Raw genomic sequence first — 27,757 nt, forward strand, 5'->3', positions numbered from 1 at the left:
ATTCCTCCCCAAAAGATTCCCCAGTGTTATAAACATGCTAAAAACACAGAAGTGTCTTTGTAAACATCTCAAATGATAAACACATTTTATTTATTTATTTATTTTTGTTTCTGGGTCACCCTGGCAGCACTCTGGGGTTACTCCTGGCTACATGCTCAGAAATCACTCCTGGCAGGCTCAGGGTACCATATGGGATGCCGGGATGTGTACCAATGACCTTCTGTATGAAAGGCAAACGCCTTACCTCCATGCTATCTCTTGGCCCCGATAAACCCATTTTAAATTCAAGGGATTCTGACCTTCCATGAAACACATGAAAATAGAAACAATCTACCAGCAACAGTGAAACCCTGAATCCAACAGTAATATAATTTCCACTGACTACAATAAGCCTTGTATTCCCAAACAAAACAGTTTATGTTACCAGTATAAGCTAAAGTAGTATAGGTTGAGTAATACTCAGTCACTGTTGTTTTTCTTTGGGACAGAGGGGAACAAATTGCCATGCAAATATAGAAATTAATATAAGGATCAAGATGTGACGTTATAAGCTCCCATTTTAATTTACCGTTCAGAACCTAAAGCCAGTCTACTACACAGCAGATTTCACAGGGCCTTCTTTAGGTCTGAAGGTGAGCATTGGAAAAGGGATAGAGAAAGGACCCTATATTTTGAACTATCCTAATAATGAGAATGTTATAGAAAGCCTGGCTAGAGTACAGGTGGGGTTGAGTGGGGAGGAGGGAGATTTGGGACACTGGTGCTGAGAAAGTTGCACTGGTGAAGGGGGGTGTTCTTTACATGTCTGAAACCCAAACACAATCATGTATGTAATCAAGGTGTTTAAATAAAATATATATTAAAAAAAACCCTCTTTATCTGTATGCATGTGTATTTAAAGGGAAGGAAGAAACCGAAACCTAGCAGCTTTAGAAATGAATGTCAATCATTCAACATGCTATACTGATAAACATGCAGACATACCCTTGAGGAGAGAGTTTGTCAAGCCATCCTGATTTCACCTTCCTTACAGCTGCTCCATAAAAACAGGCATAGGGAGATATTGCATTGGATGAAATGACTGGAGACTCAGCATTGCTGCAGGTTGAGCTTAAGGGATAACTATGCCTATTAGCAGGGTCTAAATTCGATGCCTTTTGAGTCCTAGATTTAGATGCCTTTGAATTTTTTCTTCTTAAACTTTGAAAACACTCCTCCACTGTTGAATATTCTGATTCTGAAGCAGAGTCTACTGGAATACTGCTCTTGTCTTCTCGAGGTATCCAAATATCTTCAACTTTGTCTTCACTAATCTTCTCCTTCCTGTTATCATATATGCTAAATGAAACAGAATGGAAAAATATTGTTAATTTACTGATAACATTTTTTTTTTGGCTTTTTGGGCCACACCCAGCAGCGCTCAGGGGTTACTTCTGACTCTGCACTCAGAAATCGCTCCTGGCAAGCTCAGGGGAGCACATGGAATGCCGGGGATTGAACCCACATCTGTTCTGGAGCAGCTGTGTGCAAGGCAAACACACTACCGCTGTGCTACCACAATGGTCCCTAATCCACTGATAATGTTTAAGAAAAATTTATAAACTAATCACAGAAATTTAAGGCCAAGAAAATCTCAAAGTATAATTAATTATGCTGAACATTTTTTTTTAATTAAGAAGATTAGGGCCACATGAAGTGATGTTTAGAGGCTGGCTCAGTGTTCATGAGTGATGCCTGGTCATGCTAAGAGGATCGTATGTAGTGCCTAGAGTTTGAATTGGGGTTTGCCACAATGCAATGCAAGTGTACCTTAACTTCTCCACTATCTCTCTGGCCTTCTTTTGATTATTTTTAAACTCTTCAATAAAATTACTTAGAAATACATGCTTCTAAAACATACTTGAACAGTACTACAAATAGTATATTTCTTATGTCTAACTAAACTATTGGGGGGGGATGATTTGGACAGTGCTAAGGGATTAAATCATTCTAGCAGTACTCTGGGGACTGTAAAAGAAGTGAGAGATATCAAAACCAGATTGGCCATATGCTAAAGAATTACCTTATGCACTGTAATATCTACCCAGCAACTAACATTAATTTTTGGGCACAGAGAATTTGGGGTACCCCTGTGCCCCAAACTGTTCTAGGGTGCACAGAAGCTATTCCTGGCTCTGTGTTCAGGTGTGACCCCTTGTGTTATAATCAGATGTGAGGCCAGAATTCAAACCCATGTTTTAGTTGGCACATGTAAGACAAGTGCCTGGCTTCCTGTACTACCTGCTCTACTTCTAATCTGATTGACTTATTTGGGAAATTGGCTAAAGCTGACCTATTCTTTGCTTGCATCACAACTGAATCATCTTCAACACCACCAGGAAGTAGCAATCCAATCTCTAACAGTTGGGAAACATCCTGAACCAATTAGTCTCCTATTTGCAGTTCGGTTTCATCTGGTCACCCTGTGATCTACATCTAATTGACTTGAAGGAACTTATGTTCCATTCAGAGCAATGTAAAATAAAGCAAAACAGCAACAACAATAACATAAAGAGGAATCTGACTGACAATAGCTTTAGTATTTTAGGAATAGTGATAATAATAAACAAAACTGTGCCACACTGCTAGCTAGAAGACAAGGTAAAGCTGTGTAACAGTATTTTCTGCCATACATTTCTAATTACCAAGCTCATATTCCTATAGATTTAAGGTAAGATGAAACAGATTCACTGAGCCGTTAATTCTAAAAGAATTTCTTAAGTGTAGTCATGGTAACCGTTTGGGGGCAAATTTGGGAAAATTATCAAAGTGGGGCAAAGAAAACAGCAATTAAAGAAAGGACAGAGTAAATCTGCTATTGAGTTTCTTTACATAGGTGGATTATATTCTTACTTTATTAAAATTAACAATGTTCCCAAAGTATTTATAAGAAAAATATTGTTTTGACATATCAATGTAAACTATTTTCTTATAAATGTTACACAAACAAGAAACGATATTGTATTGCATTGCATTGAAAAAACATCAATCATAGCTTCATACCTTGAATTGACTATAAAAGAGGCTTTTTCTGTAGATGCTTCCCCCTTAAGTGGCTCTTCATTGACCCAAAACTCATTCCTTATAGATTTCTTCTATTTTAAGAAAACAAAATTTTAGTGTTATTATATTACAAGACTCATAATAGCTAAGTTTAGCTTTACTAAATATTTGATCAATTTTCAGTAAAAACTATGAACAGACTATATGAAATCGCAGCATTTCAATATCTTTATTGTCATTAATGATTAAACATTTCAAAAAATGCTAATTAAGGATGAAATTTATTAAATTTTATTCTACCACTTTCTCAGTGCCTTGCAACTTCTATCAAGACCAAGAAAGAAAAAAAATAGCAAAAAAAAAAAAAGCACAGAAAGGGGCCGGAGTGGTGGCGCAGCTGTAGGGTATTTGCCTTGCACACAGCTGATGTAGGACGGACCCGGGTTCAATCCCCCCGGCATCCCTATATGGGTCACCCAAGCCAGGAGGGATTTCCGAGGGCAGAGCCAGGACTAACCCCTGAGCCTCACCAGATGGGGCCCAAAAACAAGAAAACAAAAATAAAAAAATACATAATTGCAAGTTTGTATTTGGAACAAAGCAATGTAAAATAGTTTATATATTTTGTTGTTTTTAATCTTTTGATAAAGTAAGAAAACCTATGAAAAAAGTTAAAAACTGGGGTTGAAGCATTAGCACAGTGGTAGAGCATTTGTTTGCCTTGCACATGGCAGACCCAGTTCAATTTTCAGCATCTCATATGGTCCCCTGCGATTTTCAGGAGCAATCTCTGAACGCTAAAACAAGAGTAACCCCTGAGCGCTGCTGGGTGTGGCAAAAAAATGGCAAATAGTTAAAATCTTACTGTTCAGTATTCCTAAAACCAAACTGATAACATTTTATAATATTCATGTTAAAAAATACCAATTTACAATCTTACTAAACAGAATTATACTAAAAATTTCATTCTTTCATTATTCAATGCTATTCTTGAGGAATGACTGTCAATTTCTTTCTATTAACAGCTTCACCAAAAAAGGCAAATACAGGTAGAAGAGGTAAGAATTCAATCTGGAACAATTTAAATACATTTGACTAACCTTAGGATTTTCTAGTCTTTGGAAGAGAAAAGTCTCTCCATAAGGGAAGATGGAAGATGAATTTTCTTCATTTGAATCTTCAGGGAAATTATAGGATAAGAATGGAAAGAGGTAAATGTGAGACATTGCAAAATAAAAACCCAGGCATATTTGTTATTTGTTAGCAGTATAATTAAAGCTTTATAATCTGAGAGTCCAAAATTACGTTCATTAAGTCTTACTCCCAAATCAATTCTCCTCTTATTAACCCTCACTTCACAACCAGGCTCTATCACTCACTTCACCTATGACTTGTCAGGGCCAGAGATATCAGGCAGGTGTAAGACAATTGTTTTACATGTGGCCAAACCCTGCATAGTTACCACCATGGTGCCACATATGGTCCCCTGAGTTTGTCAAGATCCCTAAATACAGAGCCTGGAGTAAGCCCTGAGCACTGTGAGATGAGGCCATCTAGAAAAAAAAGTATGGCTTGACCTATAAGTGGCAGATTACCTCTTAAATCTGCCTAAGACAATGTAAACTAAACTATCCTGATCCTATTTATAGATATAAAATTTCACAATAACAGAATTAACAATGTTTAAAAAATTATATCATCACTTTCAACACAATTCAAAATAACAAGATGCAGCATTACCCAAAATATCAGAATCCACTGTTCTAAGACCACAACTACACTAACATACATATAAACCACCTCAATTTCCGTTATCCTGCTATCACATTCATGGACAGAATTGTTGCACTTATATTTTCAGCTGTGGTAGTAGGTTTTAATGGCTCAAGTAGCCAAGTGCTTGACTCTGTCAAGCATAGTTCCTGAACATTTTATAAGAGTAATATTAAATACACACACACAGCAAAGAAACTTGCCATAAATGTTCCATTTACCACAATAATAGTGTCAGAGCTTGCCTGTTACCATGGCAAAAATCACTTTCCATACATCTCTGTCCTGTGGCTCAGACAGTTAGAAACACTTAATTTAGTTAAGTGCCTTCAACTATGGCTAATGATAGATGAAGTCTAGAAGGAAGGATGGGGAGGGATGTCTTTTCACATCAGCATGTGCAAATTTCCTAGAGTCTATCTTACTGTCTGGTATTCAGGCACCTCTAAAAGTATCTGAAGAATTATGCACCTAGCAGCCCATTAGGCCCATTATTCTTTATTCCACGGGTGGGATGCCTTCTTGATTATAGTTTAAACATATTTAAGATAATCACCAGAGTGCTAATCTGCAAAGAGTAAATGCCTTTACTCACTTTGCTGCTTTGCAGGTTTACCAGTTGAGGTAGTAGCATTTCTTCTCTCACGTATATAGCTTAGAGCAAAAGGAAAATAGAGAAGTTAAATTTAGTAGATAGGTAAAAATGCATCTTATGGAGCCAAAGAAATAGTACAATAGGTAGAACATTGCCTTATATGGAGTAGACCTCGGTACAATACCCAGCATAATATATGGTACCCAAAACCCACCATGAATGCAGATCCAAGAGTAAAACCTGAGTACTAATAGATATCGCCAAAAATAAACCAAACTTGGCCAGAGCTGTGATGCAATCCTTAGGACATTTGCCTTGCACTCGCTAACCTAGAAGAGACTGCAATTTGATCCCCTGAGACCCATATGTTCCCCCCCAAAGCCAGTGGCGATTTCTGAACCTATAGCCAGGAGTAACCCCTGAGCTCCACCAGGTGTGACCCAAGAACAAAACAACAACAACATAATTAATTAATTAATTAATTTAATAAATCAAAATTAAGAAACGCATGTGACTATCAAGTAAAGAATTAATTTAAGACATGTATTTAATGGAATTGAAAAGCGACTATTAAAAAAAATAAAAGTCAGGCTTTAAATAAACCACCAAATAGCTAATACTAATAGTATTTCTCTAAATAGCCTTAAAAATTATTTCATTTAATTTAATAAGTGTTTCATTCTTACATTTAATTCCCAAAAAGTAAATCAAAATATTTATCTTAGGCTCTTATGGATAGAAAATAATTTCAAAACTGGTAGCTGGATAGCCATGTGAGAAATCAACTTTCTGAATCACCTTCAATGTTTATGCAATTGTACTGTTGTTATTTATATAAAATTGAGACAAAAAATTATATAGAATAGAAAAGGCACAAACCTATTCTCAGAATTTTTTCCTATTTGGGAAAATTAACTAAAAGACAATGTTAACAGCAGTAATGGGGGAACCAAATAAGAACTGAGGGAAATGAGGACCTACCACCAAATGAAAGAATCTGACCAGTTTCTTTAAGTTTTATTAAGGGAACAGCACAGTGTCCTTACCTAATATTTGTATTAATATGTTTTACTATCACACATTATTCACTATTATAAATACTATTTCCCATCTAAATAATGTGTAGACAATTTTTTATACGTAAGTATATGTACCAAAGTACAAGCTAGAAACTTTTTTTTCTTAATTTTTTTCTCTTTATTTGAATATCTTGATTACATAAATGATTGTGATAAGGTTTCAGTCATATAAAGAACACCCCTCTTCATCAATGCAACATTCCCACCACCAATGTCCCAAATCTCCCTCCATCCCACCCCACCCCCACCTGTACTCCAGACAGGCTTTCCAGTTCCCTCATTCATTCACTTGATTATGGTAGTTCTCAGTGTAGTTATTTCTATAACTGTGCTCACCACTCTTTGTGGTGAGCTTCATGGAGTGAGCTGGTGTTCCATCCCTCCTCTCATTGTCTCTGAGGATTGTTACAAAAATGACTTTTATTTTTCTTAAAACCCATGAGTGAGACTATTCTGCGTCTCTCTCTCTCTCCTTCTGACTTATTTCACTGAGCATGATAGATTCCATGTACATGTACAAGCTAGAAACTTAACAGAATAGAATCTGGATCAACTTAAAAATCACTGTAAAGGGCTGGACTGGAGAGATAGCACAGCTGTAGGTCATTTGCCTTGCACGCAGATGATTCAGGATAGATGGTGTTTTGAATCCTGGCATCCCATATGATCCCTCATGCCTGCCAGGAGATATTTCTGAGTGCAGAGCCAAGAGTAACCCTGAGCACCGCTGGGTGTGGCCCAAAAACAAAAATAAAATAAAATAAAATAAAATAAAATAAAGATTATTTCAAAAGAATTTTTTAAATCACTATAAAGGCTAAAGAGATAATATAACATGCATCTGGTCAGATTTTATCTAGTCAAGTTTAATCCACAGCATCCTATCTGGTCCTCCAAGTTCCCCAAACAGATGAATGTTAAGGAAGTAAAAGCATAAAATATGCACACAAATATTGAGCAGTCTAACCAGAGCCAGGAGGTCGCTCCAAGTACTGAATCATATGGAGCTAGCATACATGAGGCTCCATCCCCAGCATTATTATCACTGCCCCAACACACAGTCAGCACTTTACTGATAGATGAGCATTAGCCCTGAAATTGCCGGGTACCCATTGGAAGCTGAGTATCTCTGAGAGTGGGCTTTCAGACTCATTTTGTTGAGTAAAAGATGTCAGATATACAGCATGAGTGAAAAGAATCCCATTTACAGGTACTTCTAGTTTGGGAAAAACATAGTATGAACAGTAGTTGCCTGATTCAGAGTAGGTATGGTAATTCTCTGCAATTGGACCAGAGATTTTGTGGGAATAATGATTTTATTATTCTTTATCACAGTGGCACTGGTCACCTGAACTTATGTTTGCTAGAACTCAGTACTCAGGAATTCTTAAATGGCAGAATACACGCTTTGCACATGCTGGCAAGTGTAAGGCCCTAAGTTCTGTGTCCTAAGATCAGTGCTACCACCCCCTGGTCACTCCTAGACCACTGGGACTGGCTCCTACAAAATCTTTAATAAGAAAGGCAATCTATACATCTAAAATATATATACAAATAGTAAAAATATGGGGCTGGAGAGGTGGCACTAGAGGTAAAGGTGTCTGCCTTGCAAACGCTAGCCAAGGAAGGACCGCGGTTCAATCCCCCAGTGTCCTATATGGTCCCCCCAAGCCAGGGGCAATTTCTGAGCACTTAGACAGGAGTAACCACTGAGCATCAAACGGGTGTGGCCAAAAAAACAAACAAACAAAAAAGTAAAAATAAAGCTGATTTATGCATATATGAGCACATTTGGAATGCATTATTTAATAAGCATATGATGGATGTAGTAAATGTGCATGTTAATATATATGGAAACATACATGGAAAATAATATATAAATATTATATATTTATAATAATATATAAATTATAATATATATGATAAATAATATATAAATAAATAATATATAGATTGTAATAACTATATAAATAATATATTAAAATATATATGGAAAATAATAGATGACTTTTAGAATATGTATTATCAGTAGTAGAATGGGTATCAGATAAGTTTTATATAGTAAAGAAAATAAACTACAGCTACAGGCACCAACATAACTAAAGATTAGAGTTAAGCAAGATGTGCTGAATGAAAACTCACCCTAAAATTTTTTTGTTATTGTTTTATTTTGTTTATGGGAAAGACCTGTGGAACTCAGGGCTTATTCCTGATTCTGTGCTGGGTGTCACTCCTAGAGATTCTCAGAGACTACATGAAATGCTCAGGTTCAAAATAAGACCTGTCCTGTGAAAGATAAATACCTGAACCCCTTTACTATGTATCTAGCCCCTGGTACCAAAATTTCAATAAGTCATAAATAGGCAAAATCATTGTCTGAGATATTCTGAGGTGTAAAAGCATATTTTAAGTGATAAAGTAACACTGATTAAGAAGCCAGCTTTGGCAAGAAAGGAGTATATCTGTGTTTCAAAATAAGTCTATTTTTACTCTTGATCAAAGAAACAGTGACAGTATACAACTATAATTGTTTCCTCAAAATTAATTATCACTGACATGAGTACATATTAATAACTTGAACCTTTAAGTCAAGCAAGACTATTTTTCTACATATTTGGTAATTTAATATTAATAATAACCACTGCTAGTTACTACTGATCAAATACTCCATGCCAGGAATGGACCACAGAATACTGCACATATATGTAAATATATGTGTGTGTTTATCCAAATTTTGTATATAAATTTACAAATGATTAAATACTCATATTTAATTTTTAGATAAAAAGAAAAATTAACAAGGAAGTTAAACTACTTGACCACAATCATATACATCATACACAACTCAGTTATCAATTAACTCAAAAGACTAGGAATGAAGAGACTGTACAGGGACTAAGTACTCACCTAGCATGCAGTTAACCTCAGTTCCATCCCTACCACACCTTATGGTCCCCTGAGCACCTACAAGAGTATCCCCTGAGAAGTAACCCCCCCAAGAAAGAACTAGACTGTTTAGGTCCAAAAGTCCTTTCCCATAGCACAATGTTAATTAAAAATAAATCAATTAAAAAAAAACCTCAACCCTGATTTACTGAAAAGAATGTGCAAATTTTTAAAAATGTCTTTGAACACCATTAATGATCCATTAGTAATATTTTATAGCCTGTTCTGTCAATTTACTATTAGCCATATAAAATTTAAAGAAAAAGATTTCTGACTTGTATTTCACTATTCACCTGCAAACGACAATAAATCTATCAATCTAGTTCATTTATATTCTGTAAAAAATATTAATTCAATATAGAAAAAATTGTTTTGAAACCTAGTGTTATTAATTTTTATTTTCATTTCTCTATAAATAATCACACTATTTTAAATTCTAACACCTCTTAAAAGAAAAGTATTATGTCAATGCTACATCTTATAATTCATTCTTGTAATAGCCCTATGAGGTGAAATCCAGTATCTTGATCTATTCAAAGCACTTTCAGGCCAAGTCTTAGAGCTACGAAGAACCAAAACCAGAATTCTAGGTCAATTCTGAGTTGAGGGTAAAGCCCTACATCTCTGCTTCTACCACTTTCTTCTTTCCTTTTTCACCAGTTCTTTCTTTCAAATATAAATTGAAGTTGACTGATGAAAATTAAAAAGTCATAAACCACCTGGTTTAAAGCAGTCTCAGCCAATCTCAAGGGATCCACATCTTCAGGCAGAAAAAAAAAAGGGCCTTCAAAGACAAGCTAGAAGGAGCAAAAACAGAGAAAAATGAAGCCACTGAAACAAGCCATGGAAGAAACCACAGCAGAAATTTATCAGTGCGGATTGCAAAAGTATTAGTTTTGAGAGAAACCGTCAAAAATAATAGTGCAATCTCTCAAAAGAAAAAGAGGAGCAAGTACCAGGAAGCTCAAGAAAGGGAAGAAAGAAAGGGAATGGAATCCCCAAATGCATAAAAAATATGATTAACAAACAGCTTCTGAGCATGGTGATATAAAAAGGAATTCACATAAACTACAGAGCTGCTAATTGCGCTCTTTATTTTCCAATAAATGATGTGTGCATAAGAAAAATTAGCAATCATCTGCTGGGATTTTTATGTTCTTTTGTATTCTTGGTCAAGTTACTGAACAAACTACTCAATCAACAAGGCCTGCTGCCTAGGAATATGGTATGGATTAATGAGAGACTGCTATGAAGGAACATAAGATGACATGTAAAGACACTTATGAAGAATGAGTTGTTGCAATCTTTCCTTTTGGGAGGGCCAGGGACCGAGAGGAGATGTAGAGGAAGGGCTACACCCATCAGTGCTCTGGGTTTACTCCTGTTTCTGTGCTCCAGCCTCTCAAGGGATCTTGTGAGGATCAAAGCTTAGTCAGCAAGAAAGCATCCCACATGCTGTACTATCACTCAGACCAACAGTAGGTCTTTATATGGGAGGAAAAAAACAAACAAAACAAACAAACAAACAAAAAACTATCTTCCACCAGTCCATACTTCTTATACCTAATGTCACTGCTGTGTCACCAATTAAACCCTTACAAGTCTGAACAAACTTCATTTCTAACAGTGAAAAAGTGTCACCAACCTAATTGAAGTATAAAATAACCTGATTTCAGCAGGAAGTTATATAGCCAGTATTGAACTATTAAATCAAAGAGGAAAATTAAGTGGTATACCATTACCAAAGAACAAATCTAATTATCCAAGTGAACATTCAATATACATACAGATGTCATTTCCCTACAGTTTTTCTAAAAGATTTTTACTGAGAGATATTTCAGTAAGGACAACGCTTATCTTGGTTTGCCCAACAGAATGCTAACAGATTTTTAATTTAAGTGATAATGTACTCTAACATTGGGTATTGTTTCAGGTGAAAGTATTAAAAATCAGCAAATATGTGGACTACATTGAGTTCACCACTAAAAGTCAACTTTTATTAAAAGTTGCCAAGAGAATGGCAATTTAATTAACAGCAAAGATCTCTGTTTATGATCTCTGCTTATTTAAGGCAGCCACACCAAAGAATAATTACATACCGCAAATAGAATATCATTACACCAAATGTTTTGTTTAAAATGTTCTCACAATTTACAACAGACTTTATAGCTCATTATAGAGCTGAATTAAAAAAAAAAAACACGGTAATCATTAGGGAATATTCTGAAATTTCTTAATCCTCAATATTTAAAAACTATGAAAATCAGAATATTGTCTTGAGTACTACTGTATACCTAAAACACACAAGTCTGAATACAGAAAGCATAAATAGATTAAATTCGGTAAAGACCAAAAATATAAAATGTAAATTAATTCTCACAGATTGAGATAATTAAGTCTCAATCTGTGATAAAAAAAGGAAGTTCCTAGGATAAAAATATAAATGATAATTACAACTCTAAATCTGCATTGTTATCATGAAACTTCTGAATCAGGTAGCAAACTGCGGTACAGAATAAGAATTTTCAACTAGGTGCCCCATTTTTAACAATGGAAAATAAGAGTACTGTTGTAATGTCTACTATTAAAAGTATCATGTAGACAAATACCCTTTTACATTCAAAGAATAAATCAAATCCTTAACATTTAAAGAAAAAGTATGGAGGGGTTTTAGTTCTCATAAAAAATTCAAAACTGACTGGGGACTTCAGATTTATATTAAAATTTTGAAAGCCCTCAAGCAATACGGTACATTTCAGTTTTATAATGAGCTGGATAGTGCACCTTGTATATCAAGTGCCCCCATAACCTCCGCTTCCTTATTTCCCCCCGTACCCCTCAAATACTGGGGTACTAAATCACTAAAGAGGGATTTGTGACTTAAGCCTAAGACACACACACACACACAAAAAAAAAAGAAGTTGCATGAAAAATATACTTCATCATGGAAGAGAGCAAAGGTTTCTCCAGTAACTGAAAGATGTTGTTCCATCTGGCTGGAAGCTATAAGGAGAGACCCCCCAGTAGGAGAAGCCAGGATCTCACAGGACAAGCCCCACACACCCAGAGCAAAGTCAGCAGGTTAGGCAGGTTTGGGTGAGACTTCCAAGGCAGACCCCTAGGGGCACGTGATAAGAAAAGGGCTGATTTTTCTACACAGTCTCAATTCTGACCCTACCTACAATAGACAGGAATTAAAAAGAGACTTTGAGTTAGTGAGAACAAAGTGCAATTTAAACAGATGAGGGCTTTGCAAGATGCACATCATTATAAAAACACATCAGCATATAGTGTTAGAATCCTTTACTGCAACAATAAAAAGAAATTATTTGATTTTTTTTAGGAGGTGTATTGCCCCAGCCTACAGCCTCATTTAGCCCAACCTTCCAGAGCAGAAGAACAGGCAGGACTTTAGGGAGAAAGACCAAGGCAACAATAAAAATAGGGCCAACACCTGGGAGATAAGCAGCTTCAGTTCCAGATCACCCCAGCAACACATGAAGTGATCCCTTTGAGCAAAGTTAAGAGTAAAGCCCTGAGCACTACAGGCAGGGTGTGGCCTGGAAAAAAAAACTTTTTAATATTTACATTACATTATGCTTCCATTCAGCCTATTGTGTGCAACATCAATTAATGTCTTTTTAAAAAGGAACAAATCTTCATTGAAATTTTTAATGCTTCACAGGCTAGAGAGATAGTTCACTACCTTACACACCACATGATGCCCTGAGTACTACATGGAATGACCCTTGAGTACAGAGCCAGGAGTAAGCCCCAAACTTATGTAGGTATGATCCAAACAACAACAATAACAACAACAATAATGAAAGTTAAATTACAGTTTTACTGTTTTTTAACATTTTGAATCTTTAGTTGTAATCATTTTGCTGGTAAGAGTGACAACAGTAACACAAAGATTGACAGATAACCAACCATCGTAACAAAATGACAATGAAACATTTGACACACTCTAGTGTGACAGTTATAAAGTGAGCACATTCGACTGGAAAATGGTGCCATGAAGCATGATGGACCCCAAATTGCCATAAACTTCTAAACAACAACAACAAAACCCATGTACTAATAGCAAAGTAAAATAAAGTGAAGAACATAAATCAGAAACAAGATAGTGAATGTACCTATGAGAAGCAAAACTAAGATAAGAGCCCCACCTTTAAAAAACACATCTACAGTCATATTCAACAGCTTTATCAAATTTTTAATGAAGTAAAAGGTCTATATTATTAAGGCATATTCAACAATTTATCTTGCACATCCAGGAAAGAGTTTTTTATTTATATAAATATATATAAATATAAAATTTATATTTCATTTGATTAGAGAAATTCTTAGATTATGTAATAAAGTTTTGTTTTTAAAGTTGTGTCATAACCCCAAATTCTTGCAATTCAGGCAAGGACCATAAGGAAATATACAGTGGATAAGATCGGAAAGGACTTATTTTATAATGTGAGTATCACTGGCTTCAGAGTTGATAATACTATGATCAATGAAAAGGTAGGTTACTTTGGAGAAATTGGCATCTATATGATTAAGGACAAATTTATGACACTTCAACATTATTTCAACATTCATTTTAGTCTTTTTTTTTTGGGGGGGGGGGACATCTCCTATTGTGCTTTGTGCTTATTCCTGGTTCTATGCTGAGAGATCATACCTGATGGGACTCAGGGAAGTACATGAGATGCCTGGGATGTAACCAATTGCTTTGCCCACTCTACTATCTCTCCAGACACTCAACTTTCATTTTCAAAGGTTGTGAATAACAAGCCTTTCATAAGAAAAAGCAGTTTATACATACAACCCAGTGAAATAAAAAAGATTCTCAGCAAAGCATAGAAAAAGGTACTTCTTAAAATTTAAAATGTTTCCTACCTGAAGTTATCCTATGGTATTCTGCAACAGCCAATATACTATTCCAAAGGATTCTGAAACACCCAATACACTATTCCAATGTGTATATGCGAAACATTCTTTTTAATTCTTCACAATTAGGGCCAAAGTGTCAAGTACTAATTCTATGTAAATAAAAAAACTAGATAAAAAATCCTTTCTACTAAAAAAGTAGGTTCCAAAGTCACATGTAAATGGCCAGGTGATACTGGGAAATTACATTAAGGCACAGTTAACTCAGAAGTAAAGAAATACTACCGACTCCATAGGGCCTCTAGATAACATAAGGTGATCCACAGAAAACTATAAAATAAATTAGCATATAGGTATTTAATATATGACAGTATTATCATTGATTTGAATAATTACTAGGTTGTGCTATTGACCTCAGAGATGTCAAGATACTTCTTGAGTTATAGTAGGTCAGAGTGATAATACAGTGTGTTTGATTTACACATGGCCCACCCGCATCCAATCCTCAGCATCCTATATGGTCCCCCAAACTGGCAGAAGAAATCACTGAATGCAAAGTCACAAGTAGTCCCCAAGCACCACCGGGTTTAAGGAAAAATATACAAAAAAAAAAAGAAAAAAGGAATGAAATAATATCATAGATTGCCACATTTTCTCTTCAAGTATTAAAAGTACAAGTTTCCTTTACTAAACATAACCAGGATCTCACAAAATTGTCAAACATCCCTAAAGGTAAAAGCACCAGCAGCAGGGCTGAGTTGACACCAGGGCATAGGAAGCTCTTACAAAATATCATTCAAGAGCCAGGCAGGAAACCCTGTAATAGTTGTGCCACAGCAATGACAGCCACACTTAACAACCTTGTGACTCCCAGCAAAGCCCAGTGTTAGCAAAAGAAAGAGAAAATAAATTCCCGCCCAACCCTGAAGAAAACCACAACTATTTTAGGTGTGACCTAAGAAATGGATGAAAGCCTTCTTTGCTGACAGCTGGCTCTTGTCAGAAGCCACAGTGACTTTAAGGTTCCAATGACACAAACTGCTGGTTAGACCCCTCAGGTACCCAGCCCCTAATGTTGCTGCCTTTAAACATCTGACTTCTACATATTTGAATCTTTCAATCTCCTTCCCAGCTTACAGTGTCACAGACCAAGTAGAAATCCCATATGTGTGTGTTTGTGTGTAATCTATCCTTCCAAGCAGAAGGGATACAAATATACAGCACCTGTCAAAGAACAGATAACCCTTTGGGGAAGCAAAATCACTCAAATACTAGAACTACATCCATGAGAAATACCAAATGAGGTGTGAAGGGAGGTCTGGGAAAAATATGGATTGAACTCTTAGAATATAAAGAAGGGCATTGGTCCAGGTAAATAGAAAAAGCAAAAAAGTCCCAGTCTGGTCCCAACCTGCTATTAGCTCTCAGGTGCACATCACCCCAGAGCTCTTGGACCAAAACTGCCATGAAGAGCAGTGCCCACAGAATACACATCAATGGAGGTAAGCTGACCCACATCTGAAGGGTGGAGCTGATTCCCACCAGCCACGCTCACATCAACCGTGCTCAGAAGTACATCACCCTGTAGCAATGGGACCCAAAACTTGCCAAATAGTGGAGCCCAAGGAATGCACATCAACTGAGTTGAGCTGATTCTGCCCCAAGAGGGTAAATGAACCATGGCACAACAAGGATAATACATCAAACTATAAGCATGACAACAGAGAAACATCACTAGCCTCCACAATGCATAGAGAATGAAGATGGCAGCTCTTTTGACCTAAAAAAGTACTAACTATCTATTTAACCTCTCAGAGAAGAAATATGGAGGATGTTTATAGAACTCAAAGAAAGCATGAAACGAACTGAAGGAACCACAAAATAAAAATCAAGAGTAAGTGAAAATAAAAATGAGAAAATTCCAAATGAAATAACAGAACTGACTTAGTAGGTAAAATTAAAACCTCACTGGAAAGCCTCTCCAACAGAGTAACAGGCTGAGGACAGAATCAGTGAGCTGGAAGATGAGATGCAACCATACAACATAAGAGATTGGAAAAAATTATTTTTTAAGAAGCTATGACTTAATTTAAATAAAAAGAAAAAGCTCACCGTGTAAGGCTTTATGAATATGATGATTTTTGAGAAATACTCTTTTATGATTATTTTTTCATTAAGCCCATATATGTAGAAAAGTATCAGGAAAATCACATATATACATTCCTTTAGGACCCTGAGAGACCTATCTTTACCAATTTTGTATTAATAATCAAATTTTAGTAATATAAAGACACTGTTTTACCTGTAGAAATATTATAATATAGTTTGGAAGACTAGGTAAATACATGAATTATCAGATTCCATTTTATAATGTGATAGCTTCTAGGTTAACTTGACATTTTTAAATCAGCTCACACTAAAATCCATGCATGCATTTCATTTACAGGGCAGTTTTAACTCCTTTCTATGCTTACTTCATAATCATGGCATAAACTCAGCTATCTAAATACGTGCATGTAGGTATTCTTTTTTTTATTATCTTTATTTAAACACCATGATTACAAACATGATTGAAACCATTCTTTAAAAAAATGATCAGACAACAACAACAAAAAATGTCCTCAAAAATGTGAACAAAGAAAAATATAACTCTTTAAAAAGTTGAGAAAAAGTACTAAAAAAAGGATGGGGGCCAGAGGCCAAGTGGTCTTATATTCATTGGTTGAGATTTGAAAAAGGACAAAACTAAATACCCAAGCCAAAGTCAATAACAAGAGAATCAAGTGATTCAAACTATAACAATCTAAACTTAAAATGGGCCTGTTACACTGGCAAGCCAAAGGTTAAGGGTGGAGGTAAAGGATGCATATAGGTATGCATATAATATGCATTCTCAGAACTTTGATTGGGGGGGGGGGGGTCAACACTGGTGGTGCAAATGGCCCTAATTCACTGATACTGTTTGCCTGAAATCCAACTATGAAAGACTTGTTAATTCACAATGGTTTCAATAAAAATTATTTTTAAAAAATATAAGTCTGATAAACGCAAAAGAAACAATATAAGAATCACTGAAGTTCCTGAGGACCCAGGATGAAAATCCCCATGAAGAATAAACAATCAAGGATATCTTTGCAGAGAAACCCCCAGAATTAAAGAGTGTATTTGACCAAATCCTGCATGTTCAAAGAGTACCAGCTAAAAGCACCCCAAAACACATCTTAGTCACAATGACAAATCCCACAGATAGGGATAGAATACTAAAAACAGCAAGATCAAAAAGGGTGATTACATACAAAGGAGCATGTTTAAGATTTACAGCAGAGCTGTCATAAGAGACCCTCAAGGTTTGAAGGCATTATATAATGACAAAACTCAAGGAAATGAATGCATTGCCAAGAGTACTTCACCCAGTCAGACTTACATTTAGGTTTGAAGGAAGCATACTAGCTTCATGGGTAAACAACAGCTGAGAAACTTTACAGACTCAAAACCAGCCTTAAAAGACAAAGTAAAAGTTCTACTTTAAGACAAGACCAACAGACCATCAAACACCTACTGACACAGAATCCCATGACAATTATCTCTCTCAATGTCAATGGACTAAATGCACCAGTTAAGAGACACAGTGGCAAAAGGGATTAAAATGCTGAATCCAACATTCTGTTGCCTACAAGAAAAACATCTGAATAGTCAGAACATAAGACTAAAAATCTAGGGTTGGAGGACAATCATCCAAGCATGTAACTCCCTTAAAAAGGTTGGACTGTCATATTAAGATCAGATGGCACAGACTTTAGACTTAAAAAAGTTATGAGGGACAGAGATGGACATAGCTTAATAATTGAGTGATATATACACCAAGAAGAAATCACATTTCTAAACATCCACACACCCAATGAAGGACCAGCAAAATATTTAAAACAATTGTTGACATATCTGAAAGAGAACATCAATAGCAACACAATAATGGTGGGAGACCTCAAAACTGCCCTGTCACCCTTTGACAGGTCAACCAGGCTGAAACCTAACAAGAATATGCAAGTTCTGTAATAGAAATAAAAGAAAGTGGCCAAGTATATATACAGGCTCTCCATCCCCAGAAAACTAGATTCACATTCTTCTCCAAAGCATATGGGTCTTTCTCCTGGACAGACCATATGCTGGCACATAAAACATACCTCCATAAAATCAAAAGGATAGAAATTATACCAACAAACTTCTCGGATTACAATGCATTGAAATTAGAAGTAAGCTACAAACAGACACAGGGGTAAACTTCAACATCTATAAATTAAATAGCTCGCTACTGAACAACCAGTGGGTCAGAAATGAATTCAAAGAGAAATCATAAGTTTCTAGGAAACAAATTTGTTCTAAGGAAAAATTATCAGAATTTGTGGGACACAGAAAAAGTGGTACTAAGAAAAAAATTATAGCTTTGCAAGCACTCATCAGAAACAAAAAAGAGGGCAATATAAATACTTAATGGTACTACTTATAAAATTAGAAAGTAATTGTATAAAGAACCAAAAATAGCAGACAGAAGGAAATAATAAAGTTAAGAGCAAAAATTAATGAACTAGAAATAAAAAAAAACATTCCAAAAAATCAATGAAAGCAAGAGATGATTCTTTGAAAAAATAAACAAGATTGATAAACCATTAGTAAAACACAAAGAAAGGGAGATAGACGTAATAAATCCAATCAGAATGAAAAGGTAAGATCACTACAGTTACTACAGAAATTCAAAGGATAATCAGAGATAACTTGGAGAAACTCTATGCCATAAAACAAGAGAACCTGGACAAAATGGATAAATTACTGGACTCTTATACCTCCCATGGTGGAACTAAGATGATCTAGCATATCTCAACAGACTCATCACAACTGAGGAAATTAAAAAGGTGATTAAAAGTCTTGTCATAAACAAAAGCCCTGGCCCAGATGGATTCACTAAAGAATTCTTTCAAACCTTTCCAGAGCGCCTACTACCAATCCTATTCAGGCTCTTCCAGGAAATTGAAGAAACTTAAACACTCCCAAATAATTTTAATGAAGCTTACATTACCCAGATACAAAGCAGACAGAGATGCCACCCAAAAATGAGAACTACAGACCAATATCCCTGATGGACACAGATAAGATCTACAACAAAATCCTAACTAATAAGATCGATACCTCATCAAAAAGGTCATACACCAGGACCAAGTAGCTTTCATTGCAGAGATGCAGGATTGTTTATCATACACAAATCAACACAATATACCACATTAACAAAAGAAAAAAATAAAAACCATATAATCATAACAATAAATCAGAGAAAGCATTTGATAAGGTCCAACAATCATTCATGATAAAAAACTCAAAACAAGATGGAACTGGAAGAAACTTTCCTCAATATGGTCAAGTTCATTTATCACAACCCATGGCCAATATTAATTTTAATGAAGATAAACCAAAAGCCTTTCTAAAATCTAGTATAAGGAAAGGCTGCTCTCTTTCACTACTGCTATTTAACATTGTACAGAAAGTATTTGCCATAGCAATTAGGCAAGAAAAAGATATCAAGGGCATCCAGATAGGAAAGGAAGAAATCAAGCTCTCCTGTTTGCAGATGACATAATAATGTATTTAGTAAACACTAAAGACTCTACCAAAAAGCTTCTAGAAACAATCGATTCACATAGAAAAGTGACCATCTATAAAATTAACATGTTGTAAAAATCAATGGCTTTCTTATGCACAAATAATGAAAGAGAAGAAATCTACATTAAAAACAATCCTAATCATAATAGTTCCACAGAAACTCAAATACCTTGGAGTCAACTAAAGTGGTAAAAGACCTATGCAAAGAAAACTACAAAATACTGCTTCAAGAAACAGAAGAGGACACAAGGAAATGGAGACACATACCATGTTCATGGATTGGGAGGATTAACATTATTAAAATGCCAATACTCCCCAAAACACTGTACAGATTTAATGCAATCCCTTTAAGATTACCCATGATATTTTTCAAAGAAGTGGATCAAACACTCCTAAATTCATTTGGAACAAGAAATGCCCAAAAATAGATTAAAAAAAAACACTTAGAAAAGATGAGATGCATCACTTTCCCCAACTTTGAATTGTACTACAAAACAATAATTATTAAAACAGCATGCTGCTGGAATAAAGACAGACCTTCAGACAATGGAATAGACTTAAGTTTTCAGAGAATGTACCCAGACATACAATCAATTAACCTTTAATAAAGGGACAAAAAAACACAAAATGGAGCCGAAAAAAAAAGTCTCTTCAACAAGTGGTGTTGGGATAACTGTCAGCAATATGCAAAAAAGTGAACTAACACCTCCAACATATACCTTGCACAATGGTAAAATCAAAATGAATTACAAACCTTAAGATCAGACCTGAACCCATAAAGTATATAGAAGAAAACATAGGCAAAACATTCCATGACATTGAAACTAAAGATATCTTCAAGAGGAAGCACTACCGTCCAAACAAGTGCAAGAAGAGATAAACAAAGGGTATTACATTAAACTGAGAAGGAAACTGTGATTAGGATATAAAGGTCATCCACAGAATGGGGAAAACAATTCACCCAATAACCCATCAGATAAAGGGCTAAGATATACAAAATTTAACAAGAAAAATGCATCTAACACCATCAAAAAATGGAGAGAAAGAATCAACCAATATTTCCTCAAAGAAATACAGATGGCCAAAAGGCATATGAAAAATGCTCCACATAACTAATTATCACGACAATGCAAAATCAAAACATCAATGAAACAATGATCTCACACCACAGAGACTGACATACATCACAAAGAACAAAGAAACAATCAGTGCTTTCAAGTAGGGAGAAAGGAACTCTCATTCACTGCTGGCAGGAATGCCATCTAGTTCAGCCTTTCTGGAAAACAATTGGGATAGTCCCCCAAAAACTGAGAATTTAGTTCCTATATGATCCAGTAATACCATTCCTAGGGATATACAAAAATGCCCTCTACAAACCTATGTTCATTGCAGCTCTATTTACAATAGCCAGAATCTGGAACAACCCAAGAGCTCGACCACAGATAATTGCTACACTACTCTGGTACATAAACACAACGGAATACTATGCAGCTGTTAGGAAAAAGAAAGTCATAAAATTTTCGCATATATGGATGGACATGGAGTTTATTATGCTGAGTGAAATAGTCAAAGGGAGAGAGACAGACACAATATAGTCTCACTCATCCAAGAGTTTTAAGAAAAATAAATGAAAGTATGGTAATATGCAGGGGCAATAGAGATGAGGGCTGAAGGACCAACCCTTGTGAAGCTTACCACTGAGTGGTAAGTGCAGATAGAGAAATAACTACTCTAACAATTATGACAATGGTAGTGAGAGAATAGAATGCCTGTCTCAAACAGGAAGGCAGGAGGGAAATGAGGGGCACTGGTGGCAGGAAGATTGCAGCAACTATTGAAGTGGTGTGTACATTTTATGACTGAAACCCAATTACAAAAACATTTCTAAGCATGCTGCTTAAAGATATTATTAGAAATAAAATTTTAAAAAATCAAAAGAAAGAGCCCCAGTCTGAAAGCAAGACTCTGGAAAATAATATGTAATAAAAATAGCATGAGGAAAAAAATTTTTTAAAATGTGGGGGCCGGGCGGTGGCGCTGGAGGTAAGGTGCCTGCCTTGCCTGCGCTAGCCTAGGACGGACCGCAGTTCGATCCCCCGGCATCCCATATGGTCCCCCCAAGAAGCCAGGAGCAACTTCTGAGCGCATAGCCAGAAGTAACCCCTGAGCGTCACAGGGTGTGGCCCAAAAACAAAAACAAAAAACAAAAAACAAAAAATGTTCTGCGGAATATATAAATCAAGTCAAATTGAAGGGGGAAAAAACTACATTATTTTTCATTTAACATCCACATTACCCCCAGGCTGAATACATATTGACAATACTTTTCATATTCTTACCTCCCTGAAACTCCTTTTGTTGACCCTGGAATTTCTGGTACAGGCCGATGTCTCAGCATAAAAGATCGGGATGGCCTTGAAACCAGTTTACTACGGCTTCTCATAGGTGTTAGGAATGGGGATGAAGGAACATACAAATCATTTACAACCATTTCTCCTTGAAACTGGAAGAATGGGGATGGTGGGGAGTTTTTCAATAAACCACTAGTTCCATTTCCAGCATTTGTATCCGATTCTACACATCCAAGGGAAGAACAACTTTGGGGATCTACCTCAATAAACTGGCTCACACTTTCTGGTCTCAAATCATTGTTTTCAGTTTGTTCTTCAGTCACATTGTCTCCAGTTTTCTTTGTAATTGAAGAGTCCTTGATAATATTTCCACTGTCAAGTAAAGAACCTTGAATGGAATCCAAATTCAAGGGTGCTTCTTGTGGCTCTTCTTCTGGAATTGGAAAGTTATGAGCAGGAAGCAGTATCTTATCATTGGATTTAAGAAACTGAGTATTTTCCACATTGCCATCAGTTTGGTCGAGATTTTTGTTAACACCTTTCAAATGTTCTAGATTAGGTATGTGACCACCAGCAGGAAAAGAAAGTTCTGTGAAAGTATTCTGCCCAAGAGTTGGAACAAGACAATCCTGCAAAGTTTCATCAATCTTCCTTGTTTTTTGAACATTCGCATAGACAGGAATATCCTGCATTTTTAACAGGATGATCTGTAGTTGTTTAAGTATTCTCCTCCGGTGTCCTGTGGGGGATATTCCAATTTTGTGGAGCACACCGTCATTTATTCCTGCACAATCCTTCACGGTATTAAATCCAAACTCCTGGAAGCGTGAGAGATACTGCTCCAAATTGATGCTCATTAGGAAATCTTTGATATCAATATTTACTTTACTGACTGCGGACATAATGGTGGCTTCATTACTGAGCTGAGTTACCCAAAGCAGGACAATGAAATACACGAGAGAGTATCCTGCTTTATTGGGTTTTCCCTCTGTTGCTTGCAAGAGAAAAGTATCTCCAAATGCTATTTTCTCCTGTGACAGTCAGTTGTATGTGCTTAAGCCTGAAAGAAAAGAAAATTTATTAGGCCATTTAGTTAATTAAGAGCTCATTTTACATTATGAATTTTCTCTGCAGAAACACAATAGAAATGAAGATAACTGTTTTCTCCCACTGAGAGTCTAGAATCCTTATGCATTACTTTGCATGACCTAGAAAGGAAATTCTTGAGTAGAGTGTGAAGGTACAAGAAAGATACGCTGCAAGAGCAGCAAGAGATCTTCTTCAAAAAAGATGAAAAATTTCTCACCCAAATACAAAATAAACATTGGGAAAATACTTTGTTCAGTATTAGGTTATATTAAGTTATATTCATAAACTTATGAATAAAGAAACCAATAAAACTGTAAAGTTACTTCAAGAGTGTATAGATATGGTATACATAGGCCATACATACATACATACATACATACATACATACATACATACATATACATAGGTATACATAGATCATTAGAATAGACTTTCTTTTAAGTGACAAGTAGTTGAATCTTCCTAGGTGTGACCAACCTATAGGCCGAAAAGTCTTAGATGTTCTCAGAATGGGGATAGCATATTTCACTCATATCCACCACCATCTCCAGAACAGCCAGCAGTACCTGCCCACACTAACCAATTGGTCAGCAGAGAAAAGAACATGATGCTATTGAACCTTCCCAGGTAAGCTGATCCACGATGACAACTGTGGAGCCTTCTCAGACTTGGAGCAGGCAGATTCCCTTTCTTCTAGAAGGCACGGTGGCCCACAGCCACACCTAAAATGGTCCAATCCCACAACTTACCCTTTCAACAATAAAGCCACCATAACATTTCAGCTTTCTAGCTCCCGGACTGTATGGCCACAAGTGTGGTTGTACATCTCCAAATAACATAGTACTGTCAGCTCAGTAGAACCACAGTAAATCTGATGGGAAAGTAGGAGAACAGCAAGCTCAGAGAGTCTGACATAAGAAAGGAAGTTCAAATAGCACCAACCAATACAGTAAATCTTCAGTCAATTTTAATAACACCTCTGTGAGATATAACAACTATGATAAATTGACATTTATTTATCTATGTTTGGATGGCTTCATTTGTTTTTTGTGTTGTAATGAACAATAGAAAGTAAATTTATGGTCGATGGGAAATTGGGTACATTGGTGCAGAGAAGGTCACACTGGTGATGGTGGAATATTTAATACAACAACTATTATTATGAACAACTAGGTAAACTAGGGTGCTATAATAAAATAAAAAGACTTTCTTTTTTTAAATTTTTAAGTAAGATAAAAATACATAGGTTACATTTAAGGGGAGAGGAATTTAATACCGTATAGGCAAAGAAACCGTAAACTTTAGGGTTATCTTTCCACTAAATGGCAAACTATATCAGGTAACTGCGGTTCTGATTCTAAGTACTAGTACAAAACAAAGTTGGAACAAGAATTAAAACTAAGTATCTCTAAGATGGGTCTTTTAAATAGAAAATCCTACACCAAGGCACCTAAAGAAAACCTACTTTCTTGAACTGCTTTCCAAATGTATGCTTTCTTATAGTAAGTAAATAGAACCCACGTTTTCCTTTTCCATAAAAAGTTCTTTTAACTTCCTTAGGCATACTACACAAGGCTTGGGTGTGGCACTGGAACAAAGTGCATGTGAATGTTTCTGGGTTTCATCCAAGCAAAGCAAACACCTGCCCCCACACCTGTCCCTCTCTCCCTACACTCAAAACACAGGATTTATTTCCAGGTCAATTATTTTAAGGGCAATTATTTTTATTTCCAGGAAGCAACAGTATTTTTAGTATAATATCTAAGTGCAAGACTAATTGAATAAGAAGTTAATTCTTAAATACATTTGATTACAGGAAATAAGTTAGTATGAAAGTAAATGGCAAAGATATAAAGGTCACATGCTTCCTTACATACAACCTATACTCCCAAACATCACAGAACTTTTTTTTAAGACACTTCTCTAGTTACTGCGTATATCTCTGCTACTCTCTGGGTACTGTTCAATAGCTGTGTTCAGTTTGTGAAATGCAAGGAGTGTTAAGAATTTCTGATATTATATTTCAGCTATATATAAACACATATATAATATGCATAATTGCCATATATTAAACAACACACCCAAACAAGAAAATGTATTTAAATAAACTTAGATGCTATGTTTATGAAACTACGTATCAAAATAGTTCTCAGAAAAGAATAACTCAGTAGGAATAGCTCAGTCTGGCACTTATTACCTACCTATCGGCTATTGCTTTAACTACTGGGGAAAAAAATCAGCAAACATTGATAAGCAGGCATAGCTGGGAAAGTACATAACCTCTTAGGCAGCACTGGGAACTGAATGGATACAAGATAAAGACAGCAAATGGCTACCACTAGGCAACTCTTGCCATACTTAAAATGACAAAATGTTAAGAGGAAAATAAATTAGACCTTATGGCCACTATTCTTGATATACTGCTCTTCATCTTTGTAAACACACACATCAGGGGTTTTTTTTTTCATATCACAAAATGAAACTAATGATTGTCATTGGCTAGCAATTGTGATCTCTAGTTTTAAAAATATTGACGAAATACATATTTAAGCTATATAGTCTATGGGATTTTTATACAGCAGTTGCAACTGACTGATCCATGTCAATGTCCTCCTCCCTGTATTTTCCAAAGTTCAGAACCCATTACATCTGTTGAGTTATTAATCTATACTAATCATTACTTCTGTCTGTTGTATAAAAAAGAACTATAGTTCTCTAAACAAATTTCTTAGCCCAGTCTCCAAGTATTAGTGAACTACTAAATCCCAAAGTATCTAGGTCACTCTATAGCCTCAGTAGAATAAAGGTTAAGATCCTTATGGTGCTGTACTAAGGTGTTAAGTCTTGCTCTAACAGTAAGTAGACCAACAATGATGTAAATAGCAATTATTTTCCAGACACCATACCTCATATATACTGCTTCAAGGTGGGTGTCCTATGCATTCACTCCAAGCTCATGTTCAACCCATGCCAAGCATTTCTGCCAGGATCCTTCAATACATTTAGCACATTATCATTCCAGAGACAACAAACTACTTAGTAGCTTCCTATCTCTTGCATATACGGTATCTGCATACAAAACAGAACATTTTCAAAAATTGTATGCATTATTAAAAACTCTTAATATGCAAATTCTTAATATTCTCTGGAGATATCTGACTGGCATTTTAAAATGAAATATAATTCACTCATTTCTCCATAAATATCTGTAACTAGGACCCAACAAATTTCAACGTTATTGGGGCCCATCTGAGAGGTAAGGAGAAAGGACAGTTGAGAAGGATGGTAGAGTTTTTTTTAAAGCTTTTGAACTTTTTGATTCAGGCATATGTGTATGAGTTTGTGCTTCACTACACAGTATTTTATTTTCCCTATTCATATATACTTCCTGTGTGGGCTTAATCAATACTTACAACAAAGGTTCTATTCAAAACCATCTTTCCTGCTCACTTTAACTTACTTAATATGGTTAGAGAATATTACTTCTTTTTATGACTAGTACAATCTCTCTGCACTTTAATGTTAGCACCAGACTTTCCTACTGTCTGGTTACTACAAGAGTTCACAGTTCCACTTTATTTCTGAAAAGACTTTTAGCCCCTCATGTCAAATGAAGAAGATAAACAATAAGAGGAGATAAACAGGCCTAACCTTGCTCCATTTACAAACTTCAGGTATCTGGACCAGGGTTCCAGCTCAGAAGTAGAGCTTTTGTTTTACATGTGTGAGGCCCTGGGTTCCACCCCTGGTAATAGCACAAAGAAATATTTTAACTACAGGCAGAAATGTTATGAATTGAGTTTTCCACAATATCTCTACCTTGAAATACTTGCATGCCTATGATGTTCTAAATCAAAGGCAATCCATGTGCTAGTAAGTGATCTATCACTTAAACAGATAATTAGTCCTAGGATCTATATTTGTAACCCACCCCAAAGATAATTGGGCGAAGCAATAAATGGAATAGTATTTTAAATTCCTCCGACTTCTCAAATTTCAGTTGTACCAACCCATCTGGACCTAATCTCATTACACTCCACACCTAGGATGAAATGTTTCTCCTGACATCTCAAACCAATTCACCTCTTCTTTCTTGCAATGCAAATATAGATATATAGCGCTATAGTTGTGAACCTATTTCCTTATCCTCAAAATGGAAAAATTCAAAGGGACCTAAATTTATATTCTAGCATAAATTTAAAAGTTTAATACATGCCAGTTTTTGTAAACATTTAGTTATTCTAATCCATGTATTTTCATCATCAATGTTATTATTTCCCATGGCTAAAATATCTCCCATTTTTTTAAATCTAACTCAGATGCTAGACTTTCCTTTTGGGGCTCTA

The 27,757-nt window shown here is 35.7% G+C and overlaps 1 protein-coding gene across 1 annotated transcript in view; it reads right to left on the reverse strand.

The window, feature by feature from the left end:
• Nucleotides 1–23,437, reverse strand: part of ARAP2 (ArfGAP with RhoGAP domain, ankyrin repeat and PH domain 2) — a 179,195-nt gene extending 155,758 nt beyond the window's left edge. The window contains exons 1-5 of the mRNA XM_049790095.1: nt 22,311–23,437; nt 5,411–5,469; nt 4,143–4,219; nt 3,043–3,134; nt 985–1,338 (exon numbers count right to left, since the gene is read on the reverse strand). Of these exons, the coding sequence (XP_049646052.1) occupies nt 985–1,338; nt 3,043–3,134; nt 4,143–4,219; nt 5,411–5,469; nt 22,311–23,224 (1,496 nt within the window). The 5' untranslated portion in view covers nt 23,225–23,437. The remainder of the gene's footprint in view (nt 1–984; nt 1,339–3,042; nt 3,135–4,142; nt 4,220–5,410; nt 5,470–22,310) is intronic.
• Between the last annotated feature and the right edge of the window lie 4,320 nt (nt 23,438–27,757).

Source organism: Suncus etruscus, chromosome 16 (assembly GCF_024139225.1).
Source record: "Suncus etruscus isolate mSunEtr1 chromosome 16, mSunEtr1.pri.cur, whole genome shotgun sequence".
Classification (NCBI taxonomy): domain Eukaryota; kingdom Metazoa; phylum Chordata; class Mammalia; order Eulipotyphla; family Soricidae; genus Suncus; species Suncus etruscus.